The sequence below is a fragment of the Phodopus roborovskii genome, unplaced genomic scaffold (assembly GCF_943737965.1).
Source record: "Phodopus roborovskii unplaced genomic scaffold, PHOROB, whole genome shotgun sequence".
Taxonomy (NCBI): domain Eukaryota; kingdom Metazoa; phylum Chordata; class Mammalia; order Rodentia; family Cricetidae; genus Phodopus; species Phodopus roborovskii.
This window is the reverse complement of record NW_026125281.1, coordinates 22,518,546-22,542,162: the sequence shown is the minus strand read 5'-3', so window position 1 is coordinate 22,542,162 and position 23,617 is coordinate 22,518,546. Positions and strand designations below refer to the sequence as shown.

Below are 23,617 nucleotides of genomic sequence, written 5' to 3'. Positions count from 1 at the left end.
TCTGGTATGGAACATTAAAAAAACTTTTTTTCTTTTGGTGAGCCTAATTGCCTTTAGCCCCCGCCCCCCCCCCCCCAATTTCATAGTAGTATTTCATTTTGAAGTTTAACCTGTCAAGTGAGTATAAAGTGATCCTGGATTTCACTTAACATGAAAATGGAAATGTGAAGTTTTCTTAAAATTAATTTTCATCTTCTGTCACATCTAACTCTTCATCATCTTCATCTTCTACTTGGTCTTTTCTTGTTCGAGAGTTGGCTATCTGTTAACAACACATGAAAAAGATTTTAAAAAGTTTTTACACATTTGGCATCTTTTTACGTGTCCTTATAGGAAAGGTAATATAGAACAACTATTTTAGAAAATGGCTAAGTTCCCTGTGAATTTTAAGGCTGCAGTCTTTATTTATCAGTATATATGAGGTTAAGCATATTTGACTCCAGCAGATGCTTCAGAGACATAAAATACCATCACTGTGGAGTGAGCTGAGAACCAGCTCAGCGGTGTACCTCTGACTCGCCCTTAGCTATCTTACCGAAACCCCTCTGAGGGTGATTGGTGCCATCCAGGAACACTGCAATGTCTGCACACCAGAGGGGGTCACACTATGGATATGTATGCTACTGACAGATGTTCCATACAGACAGTATCCTACCCAACCCCCAGGTACCTGACCTCAAGTTAGTAAGGTTAAGTCTAAGTATTAAGTTCTAAATAGGATTTTAGATGGAATACATGTGTCAAGGAAAAAAATAATAGAGATATAATTTGGCTGGAGGAAGAGATAATGCAAAGCAGAAATAATGCACAGAATCCAATGTCAGGACGTCTGTCTTTTAGTAATTTTACTTAAAATTGTCTTTTGAGATTGCTTTATTCCATTATAAAATTCTGAGGTACATTACAGTTACAGTCATAGCTGTTGTCCATGAGTTATGCTTAGACAAAGCCACTTTTGGGTATATTTAGAATTTGTGTTGATACTAGACACAGAAAATGTGTCTTAGCACTGTTGTGTGTCTCCCATCTGTTCCTTCACTGCTCTGCCTCAGAGTAAGTAGCATGTGCCCATAGGCTCTTCTCATCGTGTTTAGAGGAAGAACTATGGCCAGAGACAATGAATTGCATGGGGTCACATCACAGGAGAAGCCTTTCTACTTAGTACGCAACATGTTCCAAAGGCATCAACTCACATTCTATTAGTATTTTTTAGCTCACCTGTCCAGTTCCAGATGTGCACTTAGCTGACACTGATCTCTGAAGAGGTGACTTTGAATTTGCTCTTACAATATCTAAACGAGATGGATAATCTGGTAGATACAGAGAATTTCGGAAAACCTATTGCAATGTAAAACAACATTATAAAGTAGATGCAAAATGAACATCTAGATAACCAGCTTACATTCTTAAATTTGAGTTATTGTAAGCTCTGGAGGAAAAAATTATAGATCTAGTCAAGTTAGAAAAGGGTAAAAAAAAAAATTCTACTAGGATCATGCAAGTTGATAAAAGATGTTCAGTAATCATAAGATCATTTGGTTGCAGCAACTGAAAGCTAGTGTGGTACACAATTATGCTGGCTCTTTCCCACAGCGCGAGTGTCACCGTGCAGTTTGCACTGCAGCCGCCCTAACACTAACATGAACACCAGCATCAATAGAATCTGAACTTCTCAGTGCTCTCAAATATTGTCAAGTGTTTTTCAAGCCTCCCTCTCTTATGCTTACCCCATATTTCTAGATGAAGAGTCAAGATCAGTGTGACTTTCAAAAACCTCTGTCCAAACTCTTTATTAAAAAAAATTAAAATGTCATCCTAATTGTTTCTCAATGTGCATTTTTCTTTTACTGTCAAAACTACAAATTTACAAAGATTTTTGGTTTCCACGGGTTCCCTCTAAAAGGTGGTTTTCAACCTTCCTACTGCAGCAGCCCTTTAATATAGTGTGGTGATCCCTCCAAACATGAAATTATTGAAATTATTTTTGTTGCTACTTCATAACTATACTTTTGCTACTGTCATGAATCACTGGTATCTGTGTTTTGCAATGGTCTTAAGGGTGACCCTGTGACAGGTCGTTTGACCCTCAAAGGGGTTGCCACCCACAGGTTGAGAACCAGTGCTCTAGAAACATGCATCTACTTCAGTTCTTTTTTTCTTCAAAGTATAACTTTTAAAAAACTGATCACTTACTGTATTTCACCTCCCCATTAGAATTGGAAAGCATCCCACAGCACTGCTCATCGGAACCCTTAAGTCTATCTTCCCTGACCCCAGCTCTTCCTCATCCATGCCAGTCACTGCTAGCTTTCCTCTTGTACTGCTTCATCTGTTTACAGCCAGCTCACCCAGAAAATGTGCATCTCTCCTACTGCTACATCTTTAGTGCAGTCACTTAATTTAATGTCTTACCAGCTCACCCAGAAAATGTGCATCTCTCCTACTGCTACATCTTCAGTGCAGTCACTTAATTTAATGTCTTATCAACTAGTGAATTTGCTATATAGTGCATAAACTTTTTATTATAAACTAATAGTATCCAATAACATATTCTGAGATGAAGGAAATGTTCCATGTCCAAAAAAGGCCTCTGGCTTTGTGTGGCTGCTAACCACTTGGCATGGTTTGTAAGGGATTTTGATTTTTAATATTAAGATAGCTACATAAACCTAGTCCTACTGTATTGGGTGTAGACTGTTTTATAATGAAAGGCTTTATACCTAGCAGCATGGGCATTATATTTAATTTCTTACCTGAAGTACTTCTACATACTGACTATGTACCTTTCTTCACAGCCTATTTAACCTATTACTGCAGACTAAATATTCTTAACCAAAAATCCTTTTCTGTGGCTCTTACCTACCAGAGTCAACTGTTGACTTTAGAGTGATCATCAGAGGCCTCATGTCACTCAAACTAGCAGAACTAACTTATGTGACGAATGTACATTATACTGTGCCTCTTTATTGCTGGTTCATCAGCAGGGCATCTCTGCTAATTTACAATCCTTGGAGCCAAGTCAAATGTTATCTTTTTCTTATTCGGTAGCCAGCAGCTCCTATTATTCTCAAGCATAATTGTTATGTTACTAAGTTTGATCAAATCACTCTACAAACAACCTTAAGTTTCTACTGAAAGAAACCCTGTTTTATCTCTGCCATTCTTCCAAATAAATGGTGTTAATTAAATTCACTTTTGCCTAATGAATGCTAACACCGACATAATCCCCATTTTGTGGACGTAAAGAACCAAACTAAAGACTGTCCCTTACATTCCTGTAAGCTGGGGGTTCTCGACCTTCCTAATACTGCAACCCTTAACCATTCTTCATTGTGGTGACCCCAACCATAAAATGATTTTGTTGTAGCCAGGAGGTGGTGGTGCATGCCTTTACTCCCAGCACTTGGGAGGCAGAGGCAGAGGCAGAGGCAGGTGAGTTCGAGACTAGCCTGGTCTACAAAACAAGTTCCAGGATATCTGGGACTGTTATAAAAAGAAACCCTGTCTCAAAAAATTATATTTGTTGCAACTTCATAACTGCAATTTTGCTGTTACAAATGTAAATCTCTGTGTTTTCCCATGGTATTAGGTGACCCCTGTGAAAGAGTCACACATCCCCAAAGGGGTCATGACCCACAGGTTGAGTGAGAACTGCTGCTCTTCCAATACTGCAGAATACAAATGGAATCAAGGGAGACAATTTAGCATGTAAGAACTATTATTTTAGGATAGTTGAAGAATAATTAAGTTAGCAGATTTTACATTGATGACATCTAGGTATAACAGATGGGTGGTTCAAGGTCACCTAGTATTGAGAGGGATGATATATTTTTGTTTGAACACTATAAACTTCTCTAGCAAAGAAAAATAACACGAATTGATGGAACCAGATGCAAAGATCCACAGCCAAGCACCAGGCAGAGCTTCAGGAATCCAGTCGAGGAGAGGGAGGAGGGAATACATGAGCAAGGGAGGTCAAGATCATGGAGGGGAAATCTACAGACACAGCTGAACCAAACTCGTGGAAATGCATGAACTCTGGACTGACAGCTATGGGGCCTCTGTGGGACTCAACTATGGAAGACAGTTGTGAAAAGCTGATCTGAGGGGCCCCTAGCAGCAGAATTAGGATCTATCCCGGTTCATGAGCTAGCTTGTTGGGAGCCCACTCCCTATGGTAGGATACCATGCTCAGACTTAATGCAGGGGGAAAGTCTTGGTCCTGCCCCAACTTAATGTGCCAGATTTTGTTGACTCCTCATGGGAGCCCTTAACCTTTGGGAGGAGTGGTTGGGAGTGTGGGCGGGGTGGGAGGGAGAACTGTGGTTGGAATGTAAAATGAAATTTAAAAAAATAAGAAAAATAACATGACACAGGACCCTTGAGATTAAAGTTTAGACAAGTATTAAGATGAACCCTTTTGCTATAAAAACAGATTTACAGAAATATATATTGGCAATGTCCAAGATTGAGAGAAATTGCAAGGTCTGGATATCCTCTCAAATGAAAGCACACAAATTAATTTTGAAGGAGAAATGAACCACAGAATACTATTTATGTGCAATAGTTTGTAGTAAGTACAAAACGTTCACTGCTGCTGGAATAAATCAAGAAGTGTGACTATGAAGAAAAAGTTATGTCCCTCTGCATTTTTCTTGTTTCCAAGAAACCATCAGGTTTTATGTGCATATACTTCTCCTGGTCCAGAGTCACAGATGCTAAATGGTATAACAGAGGTTGAGGGCTATGTTTCCATTCATTCCATGCTAAATATTTAAAGTACATTGTTCTTCATTCACAATAGCCCAAGGACCTTTGTATTCTATGCCATCATAAGGTTTTTGCTAGGCATCTCCATCTCGAGCTCCTCTGGCTTTAAGACTGTGGAACTTTCCTTTCCTCCCTCTCCCCCCCCCCCCACACACACATACACCGCATGGTACAGGATTGGATGTATTATAGAATTTTAATGGCTATATAGAATTTGTGCCTCCTTCATATCACTGGTAGATTATAATTAGCTTTGACAATGTAGACTATTTCTTATTCATGGTCCTGGTACTTAGAATGGTGCTTGGCATACAGGTGCTGAACAAACCAGTTGCTGCTTGGACATCTTAGGAGCAAGAGGCATGATTTTTATTTTGTCATGAAGATATGTAAAGAAGTTAATTTATTCAGTACTATTCCACTGGAATGTGAAGAAAGTTGTTCAAAAGTACATCTACTATACAACCTTGAACCTTTAGTTTTTCATCTATTTCTTCTACACAACCTACTTAGCTAGCTGACTGAGAGCAGTGATAAGTTATAAAGGGTGTCCTGTGACATCTAGGGCCTCTGGAATGAGGAAACACATTTTAAGGACCAAAGAACTGAACTTGAGGGTCAGTTCGCAAGTCAGAAATGTTAGAAAAAGGAGACCGGTACTTGTAAAGGGGACTCAAGTTTTGCAGGAAAAGTACAGAGATCACTTGAACCTGCCATGCAGTGTTTTTCTTGCAGGAAACGGTGCGTGCAAGTCGCCTACCTTCAACGCTAGCTGTAGCCTTGAGTACAAAGCATAAGACCAGCGTTGTGGTAGACTTTTAGAGTTGGCTCCCACCTGTGCTACTAAACTAGCTATCATCCTCTGGGAAACTTCCTGACTCTATTTCAGTCTTTCCTTATTCTTAGAGTGAGGAAAGCAGGTATTCTTCATTAAAGTTGGTGGATCAATTAGCATAGTTAAATATACAGATCTATTCAAAGCAATGGTTACATAAATATTTGCTACTATTTTATAGTTGTGCAAAAGTCTGATAATCTTTTAAAGAAGAAAACATGGAAAGGGTGAAGATTAAATGTGAGTTTGAGTACTTGAAGAGTGACAGTCATTTGCTAAAGTATTAATGAAAAAACACAGAAGGTCAGTTATTAGGGTTACACATTTGAGAGTATTACCCATACACACTGAAGCTCTCAAGCATTCCCACACTAAAGGAAGAACCGAGTCTAGACGCAGGCCTACCTCTAGATCTTCATCCTCATCGATCTTTTGTATGTTTTGGTATGCAGTAGTGAAGACCTCTAAAGCTTTGCCATGAAATAACATTTCAATCGTGATAAACTCAGAAAATATGTTCTGAAAAACACAAAGATTGCAATTTAAAAGTCATTTAAATTGTTTTTATGTATTTAAGAGTTTATTATAGAACCATAGAATTTTATATTCCCATTATATAGTCTTAGTATTTTATGAAAGAACAAGATGTCAGTTTTTGTGCAGGACAAACCATAACTGAAATAAATAATATGTCAAGACTTTTTATGGCAAAAAATTAATTATGCAAAATATTGCCCTAATCACTATTTACTTTTTTTTTTAAAAAAAAATTCTCTTTTTACATGATAATTGACATTTGGATAAAAAACAGATGACTAAAATGTTTACGACTATATACTCCAGTACTATGTTCTATAAATAATCGTGTTAAAATTTTGAAGCATTTTTTATTTTTTGTTTTTCATTTTACATACTGATCCTAGTTCCCCTCCATCCCATTCTCCTGCCCCCACACTTCTCCTTTCTGACTTCCATCCACTCCTCAGAGGGGGTAAGGTCTCTCTATTGGGGAGTCAACAAAGTCTGGCATACCAAGATGAGGCAGGACCAAACCCCTCTCCCCTGTATCAAGGTTGAGCAAGGTATCCCACCATAGGAAATGGGCTCCAAAAAACAAGCAATGCACCTGGTTCCACTGTCAGGGGCACCCCAGCAGATCAAACCACGTAACTGTCACTCACATTCATAGACCTAGTTGGGTTCCATGCAGGCTCCCCAGCTGTCAGTCCAGAGTCCATGAGCTCCCACTAGCTTAAGTCAACTGTCTCTGTGGTTTTCCCCATCACAATTTTGACCCCCTCCTTGCTCATATGATCCCTCCTCCCTCTCTTCAACTCTAGTAGCTCAGCCCAGTGCTTAGCTGTAGTTCACTGCATCTGTTGAAGCATATATTTTAAACTATAGAAGACTGGCTTCTTTCTGAGATGAGACATGAAACTATGACCAGCAATAATTGTTACTCTAGGATGTAGGTCATGAAGGGCTATCTTGTATGTACAACTGAGTATCAATGAAAAGCACTGTGTTTAGATACCACTTGGAATTTCATACTGAGCATCTCCAGAGATACACAGGGATACCTTACAAGCTTGAATGGCTTCTGACTAGGAACCAATCCCTTAATTGCTAGTTTCCCTAAGTTAGGGTAAAAAAAAAAAAAAAAAAAAAAAAAAACAAACAAAAAACCCACAGAAGAATTATGACATTGTTCTACTGTCTAAGAACATGATCACATCAGTAAGACTCCAGAAAAATGAGACATTTTTAACAAAGGGATATACAAAAGGGATGGAATTTAACCCTGAGTTCAGACAATGTAAATGTAAGTGCATCACAGACTTTACATGAAAGGAAATGACAAAACTTAAAGGAAAGCTGAGAGAAATCACCACCCAATTTGGCAATGGATTCTTAGCCATGACACTAGACCAAAGCAACAGAAGAAACTGAATAGATGTCACTAAAATTGAAAAATCTGTGTTCATATAATACCATCAAGAAAGCAATTTAGTAAGCAACTTGTATTCAGAATATGACAAAAAACAAACAAAAGAACCTTTACACCCTAATAGTAAAAATAACCCATTGAAATATGGACAAAGGCCAGAATGGGCATTTTTCCAAGTAGGTAGTTGTGTATACCTTTAAAACAAGTACTTGGGAGACAGATGCAGGTGGATCTCTGTGAGTCTGAGGCCAGTCTGATCTACAGAGTGAGTTCTAGGACAGTCAGGGCTACAAGGAGAGACCCTGTCTCCAAAACAAAAAAGTTATTGACGATTATCAAAACTATAGTAAGATGCTACTTTACACACACCAGTATGGCTACAATAAAAATTGTAAAAAGGAAGTAGTAAGGAGTCAAAAGAATTAGGTACCATCATACAATGCTAGGAAGGGTGTACAGTGAGAAAGCCATCTTGGAACAGTCTGGCATTTCCTCAAGTAGTTAAACAGTTACTGCATGATCTAGTAATTTATGTATATTTCTTAAATATACATAGGAAATTATATATTTTGCTGCTTTGGAACAGTTTGGCAATTATGCAAATAGTTAACAGTTACTGTATGATCTAGCAAATTCATATATGTATTTCTACACAAGAACATGTATAGGAATGTTTAAATTAAACAGCCAAATGGTAGGAGCAATTGAAGTAGCCATTAACTGACTAATGGATAAACAAAATAGTATCGTACAATCACATTTATTTGGCCAAAACCAATGAAAGACTGCTGCAGACTACAACATGGATAAACCTATAAACATGCTAAGTGAAATAAAACAGAAAAATCATTCCTTTCATGGTGGAATGTCTAGAATGGTGGTTTCTTAGGCCTGTAAGCAGGGCAGCGAGGTAAAGCTAAAGTGGACAAAGTTGAGGTGATAAAAATGTTCCAGAACTGGTGATGGCTGCACACACCTTAAAAAGCAGTGAGTTGTGTACTAACTACTTTTCCAAAGTGATTTTCTTTTCTCCCTGTGAACACCGAGAGGCGTTTTTCGAGGGACACAGTATTGCAGACATGGAGAGGAACTCGGACACACTGTGCAGCCTTCATCTATTTCAGAAATCCCTGGAACTGGTCACTGAAGCTAGGAAATATGCACTCACTTCCTTTGCCTCAATTTTGTATTCAGTATGAGCAGGACATTTATAACACCTGTTGAGGTAGCATGCATAAAGGTGGGAGACAAAAGTGAACCCAAAGGTCACAGGCTTCACGTGAAAAACATTTGCAGGTGTAAGGAAGGGTTAGCAGCGAAGGGAATCATCCTTCCTTCTCTCCTTGTTCAGGTCAATGCTAATTTTCTTAGAACTCTTAACCCTAAATTTTACAAAGAATGTCAGAAGTTGTAGAACTCCATACCTCCCATATTCTCTCCACTTGGAAAAGATGTTATTTTAGGACATCCTCTTTGGATACTCTGAGAAATAACCTGTTTTTACATAGCACAGTGTAGAGCCTGTGATTTAGTTTAGAGGCTCTGAAATGTTTCAAAGCTATGCCCAGGAAATATTCAAATGCATTGCTTTCAGAGATGAATGAACTATGTGTCAGGTATCTTTTATTTTATTGACAATGTAGCAAAAATAGCAGCTGACATAGGAAAATGGTCAATGAGTCCAGACTCCTTCCTTTTTAATAGCATGTAAAATGATCATTGAGCAATAGTTAAGACCTTTCAAACACACCTAAAGCACTGTCCTCAAAGACCTGCAGAAAAGTCAAATCTGCAGGTCTGTCACACAGTAAAGGCAGTTATGGACACTTGGAACCAAACACTTCATCACTGATACCATTTATGTTACTGTCCTAATTAGGGGCACTATTGCCGTGATGAAACGCTATGACAAAAAGCAAGCGGGGGGGGGGGGGGGAGGGCTTTATTTGCTTACACTTGAGTCCATCACTGAAGGAAGTCAGGACAGGAGCTCAAGGCAGGAGCTGATGGGAGGGGAGCTACTTACTGGCTTGCTCATCATGTTTGCTCAGTCTGCTTTCTTAATCTTTTTAAAGTTTTGAAAATAACAGCTGTTAATTTAATGCCAGTCTACTATAATAATTAATAGCAGTCTACTATAATGGAAATCACAGGTTTAAAAACACAACTGGTTTACAGTTTATATTTTTGGTTGGAGTTCATTGAGTAAGTTACTATGTATATTTGCTTATTTTTTTTTAAGGTAAAGTTGGTGTAAATGAAATACTTTGTTTAAGGTGTGGGGGAATGGTGTCTGATACATAAATACATGTTAGCTTGTTAAGAATACAGTCCCTTGATTCTCCAGAAGACTTCTGCTTTGTTGGAGGCCATGCTGGCACTAGGGACTGCGGGTAAGATGCCACCGACTGCCTGCAAACACTCCTTTAAGTACACACAACACAACAGCCTCCAGCAGCACCCCTTCCCCTGGGCTCCATATCCCACAACTCCAGTGGAGGCCACAACATATTAGACCAAGGGGGTACTCAGAACCCCAGAGGCCACACAGGTACTTGGAACCTCATAAGTGAGTTGGCACACAGAACTCCAGAGATTATGCAGGTCACAAAATCCTCAGGGGAGACACTCTGCTGGATCTGAAAACTTACTGATCACTAGACCCTGGGCCACTCAAGCAAGATGACCAGAGAAGAAACAGAAACCAAGGGAAAAAACATCCAACTAACAAAGATAAACTCAGAAACCAGCGCCTAAACCTCTAATAACTCCAAATCCAGATGGCTAGAGGCCAGTGTAAGAACACAATCGACACCAGCCAGGGCTATATGGCACCACCAGAACCTGGCTACTCAACTACAGCCACCTGGGAAGTTCTAACACAGCTGAAGCACAAGAAAATGATCTTAAATCCAGTCTTATGAAGACAATAGAGGTCCTTAATGGATAAATACTTTAAAGAAATCCAGGAAAATACAAACACGTGAAGGAAATGAATAAAACTGTTCAATACCTGAAAACGGAAATAGAAGCAATAAAGAAAACAAACTCAGAGAACCCTGGGGATGGAAAATCTAGGTAAGGATAGCCATTACCTTAGAGTAAAGGGTTAGAAAAAGATTTTCCAAGTAAATGGACCCAAGAAGCAAGTTGGTGTAGCTATTTAATATCTATCAAAGTTAATCCAAAGAGATAGGGAAAGACATTTCATACTCACCAAAGGAAAAAATCCACCAAAATGATCTTTCAGTTCTGAACATCTGTGCTCCAAATGCAAGGGTACCCATATTTGTAAAAGAAACATTAATAAAGCTTAAATCACACATCAAACCACACACATTAATTTTGGGACACTTCAATACTCCACTCTCACCAATGGACAGATTGTCCAGACAAAAGAAATACTGGAACTAACAGACATGGCTCAAATGAACTTAATAGACATCTAGAGAACATTTCATCCAAATAAAAGAATATACTGTCTTCTTAGCACCTCATGGAACCTTCTGCAAAACTGACCATATACGTGGTCACAAGATATTTGAAATAACTTCCTATACCTTACCAGATCATTATGAACTAAAGCTGGATTTCAACAACAACAGAAACAACAGAAAGCCTACAAACTCATTGAAACTGGACAACTCTCTACTGAATCACCACTGGGTCAAAGAAGAAATGAAGAAAGAAACTAAAGACTTTCTAGAATCCCATGAAAATGAATGTGTACCATACCCAAGCCTATGGGACACAGTGAAAGCAGTGCTAAGAGGAAAGTTCATAGCACTAAGTGCCTTCATAAAGAAATTAGATCTCATACTATCAACTTAAAAACACACCTGGAAGCTCCAGAACAAAAAGAGCACACATACCCAAGAGGAGTAGATGGTAGGAAATAATTAAATCCAGGGCTCAAATTAATAAAACAGAACCAAAGGCAACAATACAGTGAATCAATGAAACAAGGAGTTTGTACTTTGAGAAAATCAACATAGACAAAACCTTATCCAAACTAAATGACACACAGAGAGAATACTCAACATCAGAAATGAAAAGGGGACATAACAACAGACACCAAGAAAATCCAAAGACTCATTGGGTTTTACTTCAAAAACCTGTATTCCATAAAATTGGAAAATATAAGAGAAATAGACAATTTTCTCAATAAATATTACTTACCAAAGTTCAATAAAGATCAGATCATTTAAATAGCCCTATAACTCCTAGTAAAATAGAAGCAGCCACCAAAAGTCTCCCAACCAAAAAAGGCCGGGGCCAGATGGTTTCAGCGCAGAATTGTACAAACCTTCGAAGAGCTAATACCAGTACTCTGCAAATTATTCCAGAATATAGAAACAGAAGGAACATTTTCAAATTCATTTTAGGCCACAATCACCCTGATATCCAAACCGCACAAAGAGTCAACAAAGAAAAAGAATTACAGACCAATTTCCCTCATGAACATTGATGCAAAAATATTTAATAAAATGCTCACAGACCAAATCCGAGAATACATCAAAAAGATATCCCAGAGATTCAGGGATGGTTCAACATACGAAAATCTATCAATGTGATCCACCATATAAACAAACTTAAAAAAAGTATTAGAGAGATCAGTGATATAAGGGACATACCTAAACATAATAAAAGGAATATTCAGCAAGCTGACTGCAAGCATCAAACTAAATGGAGATAAACTCAAAGCAATTCCACTAAAATAAGGAACAAGACAGGCTGTCCACTCTCTCTATATCTATTCAATATAGTACTCAAAGTTCTAGCTAGAGCAGCATGGCAACAAAAGGAGATAAAGGAATACAAATTAGAAAGAAGCCAAAGTATTGATATTTGCAGATGATATGTACGTGGTCCCAAAAATTCTACCTGGGAACTCCTACAGCTGATAAACATCTTCAGGGAACAGGCTGGATACAAAATTAAAAAAAATAAAAATAAAAAATAAAAATTAGTAGCACTCCCATATAGAAATGATAAATGCGGTGAGAAAAAAAATCAGGGAAACAACATCTTTCACAATAGCTACAAATAATATATCTTGGTGTAACTCTAACCAAGCAAGTGAAAGACATCTGACAAGAACTTCAAGTCTTAGAAGAAAAACTGAAGAAGATATAAGAAGATACAAAGATCTCCCATGCTCTTGGATGGGTAGGATTAACATAGTAAAAACGGTCATTTTATTAGAAACAATCTACAGATTCAATGCAATCCCCATCAAAATTCCAACACAATTCCTTACAGACCTTGAAAGAACAATACTCAACTTCATATCTTCATATGGAAAAACAAAAAACCCAGGCTAGCCAAAACAATCCTGTATAATAAATGAATTTTTGGAGGCATCACCATCCCTGACTTCAATCAAGCTCTACTATAGAGCCATAGTAATAAAAACCACGTTATTGGCATTAAAACAGAAAGATTGATCAATGGAGTAGAATTGAAGACCCAGACATACATCCACACTTCTATGGATATCTAATTTTTTTTTTTTAAATAAAGAAGCTGGAAATATAAAAAGGAAGCATCTTGAGCAAATGGTACTGGCCTAACTGGAAGTTGGCATGTAGAAGAATCAAATAGATCCATATTTAGCACCCCTCATGAAATTCAAGTCCAAGTGGTTCAAAGACTTCAATATAAAACCAGATACACTAATCCTGAAAGAAGAGAAGGTAGGGAATAGCCTTTAATGCATTGGCACAGGAGAAAACTTTTTGAATAGAACACCAGTAGCACAGACACTAAGACTGACAGTAAATGGGACCTCATTAAACTGAAAAAGTTCTATAAGGCAAATTATACTATCCAGTGGACAAAACAGCAGCCTATATAATGGGAAAAGATTTTCAACCCCACACCTAACAGAGGGCTGATCTCCAAAATATGCAAAGAACTCAAGAAAATAGACATCACCAAACCAAATTGTCCAATTTAAAACCGGGGTACAGATCTAAACAGGGAATTTTCAACAGGGGAATCTCAAATGACCAACAAATAAAGAAATGTTCTACATCCTTAGTGATCAGACAAATGCAAATTAAAACTACTTTGAGATTCCATCTTATATCTGTCATAATGGCTAAGATCATTAACACAAGTGACAGCTCATGCTTTCAAGGATGTGGAGTAAGGGGGAAACTCCTCCATTGCTGGTGGGAGTGCAAACTTGTAAGTCACTTTGGGAATCAATATGGCAGTTTCTCAGAGAATTGGGAATTGCTCTACTTCAATACCCAGCTATACCATTCCTGGTATATCACAAGGGCAATTGCTCAACTATGTTTATAGAGTGACAGAAAGACAAGCATGGTATGTACTTATATACAGGTAAATATTAACCATAGAGTAAAGGACAACCCTGCTACAATCCATAGATCCAGAGAAACTATGTAATAAGCAGGGCTCAAGGGGGATTCATAAATCTCACCATGAAGACAAAACAGAATAGATATTGCAGGTGGCTGGAGGGAGGGGTCTTGATGAGGGGCAGGAATGGGAATAGGAAGGATCAGATTGGGGAGGACGGAGGGAAAGAGTAACAGGAGAGACAATTGGAATGTGGGGGACATCTCTGGGAAAAACTAGAAGCCTAGTGCAATGCAATTCCCAGAAATCTATGGGGGTGACCCTAGCTAGGACTTCTGGCAATGGACAATAAGGAGTCTGAACTGGCCATTTCCTGTGACCAGGCAAGACTTCCAGTGGAGGAATTGGGACACCAGCACAGCCACATAACCTTCAACCTACAGTCTGTTCTGTCTATGAAGCCTGCTAAGTAAGGAAAGGGTGGTCCAGAGATTGTGGGAGTAGGTAGCCAATGACTGGTCTAGTCTTATACCTCTGCCATATGAGTGAGCCCATCCCTGACTCTGCCTGGATTGCCAGGACCCAGAGGCTGGAGAGCCTACAGACCTAGGATAGAACCAATGACAACTGCCCCCCCACAAAAAAGTCAATGAAATGATTCTTAATGATATTCTGCTATATTCATAGATTGGTGTCTAGCCTAATTATCAGAGAGGTTTCACTCAGCAACTGAAGGGAACAAATGGAGACCCATAGCCAAACATTAGTCTGAGCTTGGGGAATCTTACAGAAGAGGAGGAGGAAGGATTGTAGGAGCCAGAGGGGTCAAGGACATCACAAGAAACCTCAGAATCAACTAACCTGGGCTCATGGGGGTCACAGAGACTGAACTGACAACCAGGGAGCCCACATGGGACTGACCTAGGCCCTCTGCATGTATGTTACAGCTGTGTAGCTTGATTTTCTTCAGACTCCTCTAACAGTGGGAGCACGGGCTGTCTCTGACTCTGCCTGTTTTGGGGACCCCTTCCTCCTACTGGGTTCGTCTTTCGGCCTTAATAGGAGAGACTGTGTCTAGTCTCACTGCAACTTGTTATGCCATGGCTGGCTGATATCCATGGGAGGCCTGCCCTTTTTTGAAGAGGAATGGAGGAGGAATGGATGGGGGTTGGGGGAAGTGACTAGGAGGAGAGGTGAAGGGGTGGGGGGAGGAAACTGCAGTCAGAATGTGTGTGTGTGTGTGTGTGTGTGTGTGTGTGTGTGTGTGTGTGTGTATACACACATATCCCCTATAATAGTAACAATTGCTATATCTTGGTCTAAAATTTTTTTAAACTTAAGGATTCTGGGCTAAAAATCAGTACATTACTTCTTCCCTAACTTTAAACAACATTAGAAAACATTCTGTATTAAGTTAATTACCTTTATGTCCTTTATTTTCTGCTTTTCAAAATTGTCAATAGTTTCCTCCAAATGACGACTTGTTCGGGTCGCATCAATTGTGGCTCTCTGCAATTCAGTTTCTGCCTAAAAAAATCAATCCCCCAACAAAAGGAACAATCTGAATCAGAATCCATGTAGCTGAATTTTGTGGTAAAAGTTACAATTCAGGTGTTAGCTTTTAGGGCCTAAGAGTATAAACTGTTCACATTTACCTTTTGCCACACACAATGAAAGAACTCTATTAGACATGATGCACAATATAGAATTTTAAGTTTGTTAAGTGACATTTAATCTCAAAACAAAAATGCTGCCTTTAAAGCTATTTTTCCCTGCAGCCCTTGGATTGAGTACTCTAGAAGTATTTTGTTTTCTGCTACCTTCCTTTATGTCAGTCTGTGCCATTCATCACGTTATCCTTTTTTTTTTTTTTAAATTCCTCTCTCCTTCACCCTCATCCCCAAAGAAAAGACATAATTTGTTAGTATTTCCAATGCTCTCACATTGTATTATCTGTAAAATAAAGATTATCTCATGAGACTATTTTATAGATTAAATGAACTAAATAAATAAATCTTTGTGAAGGACTAAGAACACAGTATAAAGACCTACATCTATAGCAATTTTCATGACACAGAACCATTTTTTTAATTATTATTACAAAATACAAGCACTTGAAACTAGTGAGACTCAAGGGTCTTCTCAGAGTTCCCTAAATGCATTACAGTCTTCCTGTAGAGCCTGGGCTGTCCTAGGATCCTCTGAACAGGCTGATCAGAAACTCAAGTTCTCCAGCCTCTGCCTCCTGACAGCTGTGATTACAGGTGTGTGTCACTGTATCTCTGCCTGTATCTGTACCTGTACCTGTATCTGTATAGTTTGGGAATATATATAACATGGTCTATGCTGGCTATAAGGTTACTATCTGGTGGAAGATAACCTTGAACTTCTGATCCTCCTTTTACCTTCGAAATGATGGCATTACAGGCATGTAACATCAAGCTCAGCCTAATCAGATCAATTACACTCTTACAAGCTAACAACATTACATTGCTTTGGTTTCGTTTATGGTCATTATATATTATATATAATGTAACTAATAATATTAAGTGGCAGATTTTAATGTTTTGCTTTATACATGGTGACACATCTGTACTTTCTAGAACTGTGTTGTAAAACAAATGATCATGGCTACTATCTACATATTGTATTTACTTATGAATTGCAGCTCCAGAGAGTTTGAAAAAGCTGTTTCCTATGTCACTCTGGTTGCCTATCAAGAATTCAGGTATATACTGAGGCAATGGTACTGGTAAGTGCAGAAAATTCCAATTGAATTATGTTATTTCTCTTTAAGCATCTTTTCCTTTAGGACAACAGTTGTTCCTATACTTTAAATGTTAAGCAATACTAACAACTACAAAGACATACCTCAATTTTATGATTAAATTATTTCTAGTAAGCTTTTGTGCATTATACTAAAATTGTGTTTTCTCTAACGTCATATATTGGCATTTGTAATCAAAGTTTTGAGATGTGATAATATTCCGACATTTAGCTATTGCTTTCTTTTAAAAAAATCTATAAATTGAAACAAGTAAAAGGGTTTACTCTCAGGATCCATTTCTTGACACACCATTTTATTGCCCACCTGCGACTGAAAATTTTCATATAGGAAAAAGTACATTTCAAAGAGAATTGAACATTTTTAAATAAAATCATATAACTTTATATAATTGCTCTTAAACTTTGAAGATAAGCAATTAAAGGTATATCAATTTGTATCTATATTTGTTTATATTTACCATATAAAGTATAGTTTTTAAAAAATAAAGACTGCCAATTTAATACTAACTAGCATTCAAAACTATTTAACAATATTTCTATATGTTTCTGGGCTTTTTTTTTTTTTAACAGAAAATTCAAATGTAAAGTAGACACCCTTTGAAGGGCTGCCCTGAAAACAGCTGCTGTCAGGTATTTGATCTCTGATCTTTTTTTTCCTGAGAATACTCAGAGGCTGATTCCTAAAGATTATTGTATGTGACATGCAATTCTTGTGCCTTTTATTTTGTATGTAACATGCAGTTCTTGTGACTTTTATTTTGTCTATGACATACAGTTCTTGTGACTTTTATTTTGTATGTGACATGCAGTTCTTGTGACTTTTATTTTGTTTGTGACATGCAGTTCTTGTGACTTTTATTTTGTATGTGACATGCAGTTCTTGTGACTTTTATTTTGTCTATGACATACAGTTCTTGTGACTTTTATTTTGTATCTTGTCTTTGCCCCTCTCATTAAAACAGGGAATCTCTGCAGAGATTAAAGAAAGCATAGGGAAGCAGAAGCCATGGCTGGGGTCTTTGTATTCCAACTTCTAGCAATGTTCATACAATTTCTAAACTCTGAAATCCTCTTCCTAAGCACAGAACTCACCACAGTCACTCTTTAGCAAAGAAAAATATACATTTGTGATAATTACTATATTCCCTGAAAATTGCTCAAAATTCTACACTGAACCGATCTCAAGTAGGAAATGTTAAGATCCAATTCCATGAATAGTCACCAGTGTATCCAGTAGACTTGGCCAAGAATTCAAACTGTGTCACAGCCTGTTCAGAAGTCATCTGGGGCCTTGGGGTGGGGAGGTAGATTTTAGAATTATAGTCACAAAAGGGGTCTTTTTACATATTGAACTTTATCCTACTTCTAAGTAAATAGTTGAGTTGTAAGGGTCTACCTGGTAAAAATACTATGGTGCTCTTGACCGGACATTTTTATTTTTATACTGGACACATTTACATGTATACTGTCATTGCAGTTCCAGGTTGTCAGAATTCTTAAGTAGATCTATCTAGAGGGCAGAACAATTCACCTGGAACTAACTTATACTGTTCTTTTCCCATCTTGTTTTAGGTGTGCCATAAGGACTACCTCCTTCCTCTACAGCAATGTTAACAGAGCATGTACAGGCCAGCATAGTGGGACTTAGCAGTATATTCATTTTTGTGTTAAAGATCAATATGAATGGTTATGATTCAATCAACAACCATGCAGGATTCCAGACCCTGTATTTTTACTTGTGTTTAGAGACTGTTCCCTAAGACCAAAACAAATTTGATTCCTTCCTTAGTGCTTCCCTAGTCTCTGACAGAGTTGTCAGGCATGGATTAGCTTTCTCTGGTTTGTCCAGCTTACTTAAAACAGACTCCAGTTGGAAATCTTAAGCTGCAATTAATGTCCAGCAAATGTTCTGCACCAGCCCACTTAACCGCCTCTCTGCTGCTTCTTGTTTAAAGTACAAGGTTGGGCTTAAGTACTTTTGGTCCAGAGGAAGATGGACCAGGCTAGTGCAGCCCTAACTCACTACCAGGGACTATCTTCAGAAACAGAAGTGTTCTTCATCCTCCGGTGCCCACCAAGAGCCACTCCTCATGTGGTGTTCAGCCTAGCAGTGTGAGTAGAAAGAGGCACAGGGACCAGGTTTGGTAGGGTGGGGAAAGGCAGCGGGGAGATGCTAGTGCTACCAATTTATGTTTTAGTTTGTCACAAATGAGACACATCCTAGTTCAGGAAGTAATTGTTTTACAGCAAAAACTCCTATTTAGACACTGTAGTGTCTTGCAATAACTTTAATTATACTCAAATCTCCTGAAGGGTTGACTGAAAGTTATAGCTATGGTTTCATGTAATTTTCCTTTTTTAATTTGATGTAGGCCATGGTGGGAATTTTCCTTTCTTCCTTAGAAATATGGCAGGTAGGGCACTGAGACATTAGTGTTTACTTTTTAATTTAGCCCCCAAACATTTACATTTCTAAGTAGATTGGGGGATAGTCTATCTGAAAACTGAAAGGCATTGAGTCAGGAAGTATAACTAGTTTTCAGCTGTCTAGTTTCTATTGTGAGAGTTCCTAAATGGATATGAGAATTCTCCACACACTTAGACCTGGAGATATATAATTTCAATTTACTTTTGTACTGTACACCTTATAAACTATGTTTTTTTTTTTTTTAAAGATCAAAATCCAAAGGATACAATTACATGTCGATCAGATGGGTTTCGTTGGCGTGTCCTTTCTAACTGTGATAACTGTTTGGCTTCTCGATTCCTTGCTGTTAATGTTGCTTTGAGATCATCCTGTAAATAAGCATTTTTTGTTAATAAGCTTTCTAACTTAAGAACCAAACACTTTATGTTAAGAATAGAAGACTACTTCCTGTTTATCTAGGCACTATGAGTACTATGTGTGTGCACACGGGAGCACGTATTTCATTGATGTGTTCTCAAAGGAAGACAAAATATGAATGAAAAATAAATCATACAAACATGACTATAATTTTTGTTGAGGTGATGCTTCTAAGAGAATATATATTTATGAAAAACAAACACCAAAAAATAAGAATTTTAGTGTTTGTAAATTTTACTCCAATTTGATTTTAAAGTTTGTCAGATTTTAAAGATACAAGGCACCAACTTTAAAACAAAAATATATAAATACATCCATTACATTATTTTGAAATTTTTCCATAATAATGACTTTTACTGCTATAGTAGAATATTAGAATACTTAGGATGTTTGATAAATGTGCTATATTATTTTTAAAGTTCCAAAAATTTTCCAAAGTATGTAAAAAGAATAACTACATGTTATTTTGTATTCATTATAAAAAGACAAAAATTCATACCTTGTCAGACTATCAAATAGATAAGAAGATGGATTTACTTACCCGTTTCAATTTTACAATGGTTCCATAAGCTTTCAAAGGTTCAACTACTTTGGCTTCAAGCCTTTCAACCTATTGAAAATTATATAAAATATAACTGAAAAGAAACATAGAAATATCAAAATTTAAACAGTACTGTTTAACCTGAAATAAATACTGTAGAGATGAATACTTTTGAAATTTAAGATGATACCCTCTGACATTTTTATAACAGGTAATAATCATCTGGCTACTGCTAATACTCAGAATCTAAACTCAAACATTAAAAGCATAAACCACAAGGCAATAGCCTCAGTCACAAGCACCTGGGACATAGCCTGACAGGAATGTGCCTGGCACTTCAAAGTGCTCATCCGGGAATAAGCAGTGTTTCCCTTACAGCTGCAGTGTCCAGGATGTTTTAAGACATCTATAGTTTTAGGACTGTTACCGGTTTCATCAGGTGTTCAAGCAGATACTGTCAGATATCTGTCTCCTAATTCCTATAGCTCAACTTTTCAGAAAGATACAGTGTTACTAGGAACACTAAAGAAACATGACTTTCAAAAGCAAACAGCTTAGGGATTACTGTATTAGCTGCATTTTTTAAGACAGCCATTTATGACGTATCAAAGCCTAGAGAACAAGGTAAGTGGGCTTAGCGATGCTGATCTGCCAAGCAGACCTCTTTTTATCTAGAATTAAACATTTTCTCATACTTACTTAAATTTTCATAAAAAAAATAATAGCAATTCTCTTACTAACACTAGTAAAAGAGACTGAAAAAGTATCTTTTCTACACATACATACACACAAAAATGATGAGGAATCGAAACTTTGTCAGGGTGGGCAAGTAGATGACATCTATTGTTTAAAACAAGCATATTTACAGCAAATAAAATGCTTTTTAAAAATAATACACGTTTACCTAATCAATGCCATTCCATTTCATACCTAATCAATGAAATTTCATTTCATATGTATTCTTTAGTTTCTGAAAGTGATGCTATACGGATGTTTCATTTTAAAAGATTTTAGGAAATGTAAACTGTAAAAAGTAAGTTCGCATCAGTAATTTAAACATTCAGAATTCTAAAATCAGAGTTCTGAGTACTCAGGGCAGTTTACACCATTGCCAGTAGCAGGCACAGTGGGGATTATTCAGACCTGTTCTGAGGTGTCCATTTCTCTCCCTTGCCTACCTTTGTCATGTTCATTAGCATCTCCACCATTTGGTAAGCAGGGAAACAGAGCAGAGCAGATGCAAATCAATTCACTTTGCTATTTGGTATGTAGCACAAAACCTTTCTAGAAAGGGAAAAGTACTGGCAAACTGGGACCTTAGCATTATCAATGAATTAAACATTACTTCTGAAACATTAAACCTTGTGTAATTTGAGTATTGCTTGTTGTAAAAGAAATGTATGCCAAGAACTCAACATTTTCCTTACAGTATTCCAGAGTGACTCAAATTTTGTATGCAGAATCACGATAGGTTCAAAAATGGTTGGTAACTGAAATTTGTTTTAGGCTTTAAACAAAGAACAGTGGCACTTGTTTAAAAAAGTAAAAGAGCAATGGAGTTTGAACTTGGCAAATTTCATAAGTTAACTAGCATTTAAAAGAAGTATGTGGAAGAGCACATGTGGGTTTTTTTGTTGGTTTTGCTTTTTAAGAAAGAACCCACAAAGGCAAGCAAGACTCGGGCCACTCAAAGCAACCACACAGCCAAGTTTCAGATATATCACTTGGGTTGCTTCCGTTTATAAACCACAGCTTTCGGATTGTTCAACTTTCAAACCAAGGGAATATCAGCTCTCTGCTGCCCAGTAATTAGTACTTTGTTCATTTTTGTCATTTTCAGGGTTCTCATCTTTAACGCACGCGATGCGCCCCGGGCATGCAGGTGCTTTCCTTCCCTACCAATGCTGTATTTGCCACCTTTTCTGGACACTTGGCCTCTGTAACCAAAGTTGGCAAATACATCGGGAATTTCAAGACTTGAAACACACCCAAAGTTTAGTTTGAAAGCTGTGAGTTCATAGAAAGCTTCCCTGTAGTGGGCTCACGGCCAGGAAATGCTTCATCAAGTGTGCATTTGCCGCTGTTATGATAAGTTACCATGCAAAGGTCTCCACAATTCCTACACATTACTTCTTCGGCTTATAATAATGCCACCATGACTGCACTTCATACCTCTGCTTGGCGGTAATCTTGAAGTTTGGCAAACTCATCAGCAAAGTTTTTCAGACCCTGCTTTAAATTTGGGGTCTCCGTAGAGGCATATGCGTTGATTTCATTGACCAGGAGGTCAGCTTTGTCTCGAAGCCTGGCAGTTTTTCGTACATAAGCAGCAAAGATTTGGCAAAGCTCTCCAAAATGCTTCTCCACATTGGTGACAGCATCCTGCAGTTGTTTTGTTTGAGCGTCTCTAAAAGAGAGAGAGAGAGAGAGAGAGAGAGAGAGAGAGAGAGAGAGAGAGAGAGAGAGAGAGAGAGAGAGAGAGAGAGAGAGAGAGACTGTTTTTAAAGACATTAAGATGATGTCCCGTTAATGTCCTATGCAAATATTCCCGGGGCATCCCGAAGCCCAACCTCCCCAATTCCCCCTGAGGCCGTCCTTCTCTAGGACCCCACGCCTGGGACCGTGCAGGCCCGGGATTAGGCCCGGCCGGGCCCGCCGGGAAGGGGCGGCAGCTGTGAGCGCTGGCCCGGGCCCAGCGGCCTCCCGGGCTCCGTACCTCGGCGGGGCCGGCCGAGCTCAGTGGGATGTGCCGGCCGGAGACTCTCTGGGCCCAGTACTCGCTGAAGCCTGCGGGACGGGGTGCAGAGCGCTCGGGGATCCGTGCGGCCTCCTCCCACCCGGCCGGCCGGCATCGAGCCCGGGGCCCGGCTCCCCTGGCCCACCCGACCCTCTCCCTCGGGCGGCCTGCAGGACCGGGCCCCGGGCGGTTACCGGTCTTCCAGGTTGCGCCTCAACATCTTGCCTTGCTCCCCGCCGGAGACCCGGGGTGGGAGCCCAACGAGCGCGGCTCCGGGCCGCCAGGGCGCGCGGGCACAGGAGCCGCCGCCACTTCCACCGGGAGGCGAGAGCGCGCAGTGCGCGCCGCCGCGCCTGCCCAGCGTTTCCGTGGCAACGCGGCGCGCGCCCCTGCGGTCAAGAGCAGGGCAAGGGAGACCGGAGGGCATTGGGCTGAGGGACCGCAGAGCATCCTCCTTCCGTGCTGCTCTCTAGCCCTCCCGGGCCGCGGCAAGCAAAGCAGAAAAGCAACCCACCAGTAACCGGAAGGGGGGCGTGAAAGCAAAGGTGAATGGCGTCGGGGATCTGCTTCTGGACGTGACGACTTAATGCCATGCTTGTCCCTGCCCCTCTCTGCTGAAGGTGACAATGTGGCCTCTCCCAGAAGCTGAGCAGCTGAGTGGGCTAGATTTCCATTGCTGTGTTAAGATCATGACTAGAAACAAGTTGGGGACGAAAGGGTTTCTTTGGCTGACATATCCCGACAGTTTATGGAGGAACTCAGGGCCGGCTGGAACCTGCAGGCAGGGACTGAATCAGCAGAGGCCATGGAAGAGCTCTGCTTGC

At 39.1% G+C, this 23,617-nt stretch overlaps 1 protein-coding gene across 4 annotated transcripts; it reads right to left on the bottom strand.

Annotated features, from left to right (window-relative positions):
• Positions 1 to 69: 69 nt before the first annotated feature.
• On the bottom strand, positions 70 to 23,220 carry Cibar1 (CBY1 interacting BAR domain containing 1). Of its 4 annotated transcripts, none has more exons than XM_051198073.1 (9): positions 22,988 to 23,220; positions 22,229 to 22,463; positions 20,057 to 20,125; positions 19,365 to 19,466; positions 16,960 to 16,980; positions 15,306 to 15,410; positions 6,011 to 6,124; positions 1,219 to 1,338; positions 70 to 262 (listed from the first exon to the last, which is right to left on the bottom strand). In XM_051198073.1, the coding sequence occupies exons 1-9, from the start codon at positions 23,218 to 23,220 to the stop codon at positions 182 to 184; spliced, it is 1,080 nt and encodes a 359-aa protein (XP_051054030.1). In that variant the 3' UTR covers positions 70 to 181. The 4 variants fall into 4 exon arrangements, 3 of the variants coding, with proteins under 3 accessions (XP_051054030.1, XP_051054039.1, XP_051054047.1); XR_007835361.1 differs by having other exon boundaries at positions 189 to 262; positions 1,219 to 1,292; XM_051198082.1 differs by lacking the exon at positions 16,960 to 16,980.
• Positions 23,221 to 23,617: the final 397 nt, after the last annotated feature.